Raw genomic sequence first — 6,673 nt, 5'->3', positions numbered from 1 at the left:
CCTACACTAGAAATGCGAGCACGGGATTGAGCAGAGTGAACGTCTACAAGACTGTCACTGTGGTGATCCACTGAAGTAGGCGGTAGAGATGAAGGTGGGAGAGAGGGTGTAGAGACTAGGGGAATAACATCTTCGGCTGAGAGAGAGAGAGAGAGTCTTCTGTCTGCCAATTGAATCTCCTTAGAGATGACATTAACCGTGTTGAAGGTAAAAGATCTCTGTAAGAATGACACAGGAGCAGGTTGACAATACAATATGGTTTAATGCATTAATCAGCTGGGGAGATCAGCCAGGCTTAGCAGAGACTGGAGTCTGATGTCCAACGAACAGTTCAAAAGCTGTGGCTTATATACTGTAAAACCACAAGAGCAAAAAGTTACAAGCATAGGATTTACGTCACAAATGAGTAGATTCAAATCATCAGTTACAACAATTTCCTGAAAACACCACGCATCTCATATTGGTGGAAACCTACTCGGTGGTTTTCCTATTCTCATACTTTTTAAAAACACATCTTTTTTTCCTGTGCAGCAAGTGGTTATATTTTTGCCTAACGCTTTTTGGCCACGCTTATCTGACCTCTGACCTGTGGTTTCATCCATCATGCCTAGCATTGTGTAAGTGTGACTTGGTTTTCAACAGAAGCGACTTATGAGCAGTGCCAAGGCTTGCACCTGGGCCAGTCCATCCTGTGTGCGTGCTTAATCTATGTGTGCATGCATTAGTAACACGATTGCAAAAGACATGATTGACACCTTCCAGCTCAGTCTCTCTAGCAGATGGGCTTGTGGTTTATGGTTTTTGTAGTTCCAACGTTTAAAACACTACTGGTTTCCCGAGTCTGGAAGAAGATATGATCTACGCTTCATGCAGTAGCTTAACTTTGTGACTGCAGGCCATTTCCTGACCTTTCAACAAACTGTGTGACCTGATAAGTTCAGCTAAACTCATTGTCTTTTGTAACATGCTATTTTCTGACCTATTTCTCATGCAGAGGCCTGGGCCTTTATTTCTACAGATGCCTAAAGCTGCTTTTAACTTGGAACTTCTGCATAGAAGTTGCAGGCCTTAACTCTGTGTGTGTTTGCACAAAATGTATCCTATTTTTCTCCATATCATTCCCCCCTCTAGTTAATTCATCAACTACTTCTTCTCCTAATCTCCCATCCTCAAAGGAAATCTACTCATATATAACACTCTGTTCTACGACATCTGTGGTGCTTTTCCTGACCAAGAATGCTCCTCCCATGCTAGCTGTCATCTTTTTGCAACAGGCTAGTATTACCTGAAATACAAGGCACATCAAAAGCAATACAACAATTAAAGGCAACAAGGCCTTGAACAACCCCGACATCGAGGACGGCACCCAATCGAACCAGCCCTTGAACCACTCATCCGGAGCACCCCCCTCTTCAACCATCTCCTTGTGGAGATCATGCAATGTCCGAATGGCCCCGGTCACTGTCCCATTGTCTGCATCATAGGCTGGCACATGGGTGCAGCAGGCGGATCCAATCTTCTTGCACACATCTCCCTCCACGGCTGTCATTAAATCTAGAATGTATCTATGCTGCATCACCATTAATCTAAGGGCACGTAGTTCTTCCTTTATGGAATTGAAGCCATCTTCTGTGGCATTTATGGCCTTCATTAGCGCCCATCTTGTGATCTGGAGCCAATGGGCGGTTGCTTTCTCCTGAAACAATGGTATGATGCTGCCAAAGAATAGTTGGGCATCATTAAAAAGTCTGTATTCTTGCGTAACATCTTTCCAGGTTGTGGTGCCAAAGTTCTCAGCATACCGTTTCTTCACGTGGCGATGCAGCAGGGTCGTTGGACGGCTCATAGGATGGTCATGCAATGTCTTAATATCCACTCCTGGTATCACCTGGGGGGGTGTGTGCAGTGTGACCAGGGCGCAGAGACCACTCCAGTTCGGGGGTAGCTGTAGGTGGAGCTGGGCCCCACACTGCCAAAAGTGGTCCATCAGGCTGGTGGTACCCCCCTGCATGTCGGCGTTGTCCACGGTGGTATTGCAGTTGAGGTTTCTTTCCACCTTTACTGTCCCATTTCCTCTAAAACAAAGGGAAAACTGTGTTAATTTTATTGCTACCCTAGGGTGTGTGTTAGTTCCTGTCCAGGTATATCTCTGTATGTTTGCATCCCATATTTGCTGACATTGTCCTACTACCTTATCGAATTTTAAAGGGCTATTTGTTTTTGTGCCATTCCACAATGATATAGCTCTACATATGAATGTGGCTCCAGTGTGCCATTTATCATTGGCAAATACTGATCCTGTAACATTGAGTACTGGCCTACAACTGGTATTAGTTGTAGATTGGCCTATACTATGCATGTGCTGGTACCAACTATTTCCAAGCAGAGCATTGTGGAGAGGGTGATGATCAGTATAATTTTCAACACATCTATGCATGCGCATGATATCTAATGTAGAGAAAAAATTCGAAATAGACTAGGGCTATCATCATCAATAATAACGCACCGAGGAGGAAAAATAAAATAAATGTACATATCTTAAAATAAGTGTCTGTTGAAGCTTTGGAGGGAGGCTTTACTCCGGTTGCTTCTCCTGTTCACCCCCCTCTTTTTCCTGCTCGGTGTCCGAAAGGATAGATGGCAAGGTCGGTGCCAGGCGAATGTCCCTCAGATGGTACCATGGCTTATGTCCTTGAACTTTTACCGCAGTAGCAGTGCTGTGAGTTACTGGGAAGGGTCTGTTGAATTTGCTGTCCTTCCAGGTATGGATAAAGTTCTTTGTGTACACTAGAGTCCAACTGTCAAAGGTGGTCTTTGGTCATCTGCTGGAAGGGCGTCGGCGTGCTTATCTGTTGCCTGGGTGACCGGTTTAGAGAAGCACTTTGCGGCTTTTGTTAGCTGTGAAATATAGTCAAACATTTCAGTTTGAACAACTTCAGGTGCACTTTCAGTTTGCAACTTGTGTCTAGTTGGGGGCACAAATGTACTCATCAGCCTCCCAGCCACTATTTGGTGTGGGGTCAAATGGTGATCTGAACCCGGGGTATTTCAGGCAAATAATGCCAAGGGGAGACTGTACAGCCAGTTCTTTTTCAAGGTGACACACACTTTACTCAATTTGTTCTTGAGGAGGCCATTAAGGCGCTTCACAATACCATTACTTTGAGGGTGATAAGCTGATGAGAGCCTGTGTGTTCTTCCTAGCAAGGTGGTAAGATGGGAAAAGATGTTATTCACAAAGTGTGTGCCATCGTCGATCTGATCCCTTTGGGAATTCCCCATCTCAGAATAACCTCACGGATCAGAAAAGTGGCAGCAGACTTGGCATCACAGTGCACACAAGGGCCTGCTTCGATCCACCTTGAAAATGGTTGCATCTGTCAATCATATCAACATAATCAATGTGCAACTCCTTGAAGGGTCCTTGTGTTCGGGTTGTAGAAGCTATTATCTTGAAGGTGGGATTTGGGGGATACTGCTGACACACACTGCACATGTATAGGTGCATTGTGATTATCTCATGTAAGTTGGGAACAAACCTATCCTGGCGTATCTGGAGGAACATGTTGTCTCTGTCAGTGTGTGATGGAAAATTTAGCTGGTTCAAGGCTATAAGTAGTAGTGCTTAGGGCATGACAGGCTTCCCTGTGGATACCTGTCTGTATATTACATCTGTACCTGTCTGTGTGCATCCCCTAGATTTCCACAACTGCTTTTCATGGTCTGAAGCATTTACCGGTATCTCTCTTAGATGCAGGTGAGCTGTTTCTGCATAATGCCTAGAAGGGTTCAGGAGATCATAAGATGCATCTGTGTTGCTAGCTGCTGTGTCAGTCGTCAATAGAATTGTGGCAGGTATATTGTTCAAAGGGAGTTTGGCTGCTTCCTTGGCTGCCCAATCAGCCAAGGCATTTCCACGGGAGAAAAAGTCTTGAGAATTGGTGTGAGCTGTGCATTTTACTACAGCAACTGCATGTGGTATAGCTACAATCAGTTCTTTTAAAAGAGGGCGATGCATGACAGGGCTTCCATCGGATTTTAGGAATCCCTGTCTGCTCCACTGCATAATGCTGGAATGCACTGTTGTAGTGACATAGGCAGAATCAGAATACACTGTAATTGTTTCACCTTCACCCTAGTAGCACCAGTGCTACCAGCTCAGCAGTTTGAGCAGAATAATGCGATGGCAAAGTTATCTGTTCTGGTATCTGCAAAGTATCTGAAGAATCGTGCTGCATGGCTCTGACCACTGCTGCCCCTGTATCTCGTATTCCTGTGTCCTGATCTATTGTGGAAGATCCATCTACAAAATATACGATGCTACCTGGAATGGGGTCTTCTCTTGCTTGGCTACACTCATCTGGAGTATATGTTTCACAGTCTTGGGGGTCACTATCTGCACCTTCAATTGGGGGTGCAAAGAAAGTAGCAGGGTTGACTGTATGACACTTGACTACCTTGAGAGATGGTAGTGATAAAATTATCTCATAGCCTGATACTCTCTGTGTTGTTAGTGTCGTCTTAGCCTTCTGAATTATTGCAAACACTGCATGTTCTGCATACAGCGTCAGAGGTGAACCCATGACAATGGGGGCGCTTTTCTCAACCGCAAAGGCTGCTGTTGCCGAAGCTTGCTCACAGGGGTAATGGCATTTCATAACAGGATCAAGTAGGCCACTAAAGTACGTAATTGGTTTGTGGCCTAAAGCATACTTTTGGGTGAGGACTGTCGTCATCACCTGGCCATTGCAGTGGGAAAAAAGGTAAAACTCTTTAGCGTAGTCTGGTGTTCCTAACACTGGTGCATTTGTTATCTCTGTCTTTAATTTATGAAATGTTTTTCGCATTTCTGCAGTCCATGTTATTCTATCTTTCGGTGTCTTTGCCTGTTTAATGGCTGTGAGTAAAGGGGCTATCAGGGTGCTACAGTCAAAAACCCATTGTCTGACATGGTTGCATAGGCTCAATACATTTTTGCATTCCCTTCACTGTCCCATGCTCAGTCATCTGTCTAATTGTAGCTGCTCTTTCAGGTCTTTCAGGTCCTGAGGCTGATAGCAATTGTCCCAAATAATGGCCTTCTTCATGGCAATATTGTAATTTGTCTCTGTCTACTTTGTAGTCTCCTTGGGTGAGGGTGAAAAGCAGAGACACAGTGTCTTTTCTGCACTGTTCTCCTGTGGCACTACAAATTAGTAAGTCATCGACATACTGCAGTATTGTGCTGTCACTTTGAAAATTAGCGAGGTCATTCTTGACTGCTCTGTTGAAGACACTAGGGGACTCACAGTACCCCTGAGGTAAACGAGAATGGAGGTTCTGAGAGCCACGAAAGGAGAATGCAGTCAAGTAATGACTATCTGTGTGTAGTGGAATGCTTAAGAATACATTTTTCAAGTCTATGACTGAGAAGTATTTACCATCTTTGAGTAAGTTAGTCAGGATAACGGAAGGGTCGGGTACTACAGAGAATTCCGGTATCACTATGTCATTAAGGGGGTGCAGGTCTTAAATCATGCACCATGAATTACCCTTGGCCTTTTGACTGGGTAAATCGGGGTGTTGCAGGGGGATTTACCTGGGTATATGATTCCCTGCTCTACCAATGCCTGTATAACTGGGGCGATGCCCTCCTCTGCTTCTTTGGAAAGAGGGTATTGCCTTACCCTTGGTAGTATTGCTCCTTCCTTCAAGGTTATTCTGAATGGGACTGCTGTGCGGACGAGGCCCACATCGTGGGTGCCTTTTGTCGACAAATCAGACGGTACCTGCGCAAGGTCAGTGTCCTTACTAGGACCAGAAACAGTCTTTGGTATTGCACACCATGTTTCCAGCATAGTACGCAATGGAATACTGTCTTGAAAACCGAACACTGATCTTGTGGGTTCATCGGTAAACAACTGGTCATCTGATATATCTTTCACTTTTATCTTGGGGTCATGAAAGATGACACAGGCCCACATCGTACAGGTGTAATCACTGGCCATCACCATCCCGCAGGTGGAAGATATCTCCACAGCTTCCAACTCCAGAATGAGATCTTTACCTGACACTTCAGAACTCAGCTTTTCTGACCAGGGGCTCTGGCGGCGGAACAGAAAGTTCCTTGGCAATTCAACTAGCTTTCCTGTTAGTTCTGGTGTTTCTGCTATGATAGTATACACTGCTCTAGTAAAGGCTGGGATGTCCATAGGCCTAGCTCTGGTTCGGTCACCGTCTTGGTGGAGGCCTAGCTCTGGTTCGGTCACCGTCTTGGTGGCAAGCGACCACTGTCAGGATACGTGTGCGAGACTTTCCTGGCATTGAGCATACCATTGTCTCAAACTCCTCAAAGTGGATGGAAATGTTTAATTTTGCCATAAGATCACATCCTAATAAGTTTTCTTAGGCTGTGGGGGAGTATAAGAGACTGCTGTTAACATACCTCCCCCCTATCTCCATCCCCACAGGTTTGGTGACTGGAACCCTCGTCACTTCCTCGGAGAACCCCTATGTGTCCATTGGTGAATATGACAGTGGGCGTCCTCTCTCACGGATACAGGACCTAGTAGGCCCCAGTGTCAATGAGAAAGCTGTATTCCCTGTCATTTATGGCTACCGTCAAAGTGGGTTCCTCGTCTGGCCTGTGAGTTATCGATAGTACTGGACACATGAGACTACTTCATGGGCACCT

The 6,673-nt window shown here is 45.3% G+C and overlaps 1 protein-coding gene and 1 pseudogene across 1 annotated transcript; both read right to left on the bottom strand.

Annotated features, from left to right (window-relative positions):
* Positions 1-1,180: 1,180 nt before the first annotated feature.
* LOC146829520 (endogenous retrovirus group FC1 Env polyprotein-like) lies at positions 1,181-1,861 on the bottom strand. Its single transcript, XM_085606509.1, has one exon. It carries the CDS (start codon positions 1,844-1,846, stop codon positions 1,181-1,183), a length of 666 nt encoding a protein of 221 aa, XP_085462635.1. The 5' UTR covers positions 1,847-1,861.
* A 1,976-nt stretch (positions 1,862-3,837) lies between these two features.
* LOC146829519 (uncharacterized) lies at positions 3,838-4,736 on the bottom strand (annotated as a pseudogene).
* Between the last annotated feature and the right edge of the window lie 1,937 nt (positions 4,737-6,673).

Source organism: Triturus cristatus, chromosome 5_2 (assembly GCF_964204655.1).
Source record: "Triturus cristatus chromosome 5_2, aTriCri1.1, whole genome shotgun sequence".
Lineage (NCBI taxonomy): Eukaryota > Metazoa > Chordata > Amphibia > Caudata > Salamandridae > Triturus > Triturus cristatus.
This window is presented reverse-complemented; position numbering and strand designations above follow the sequence as displayed.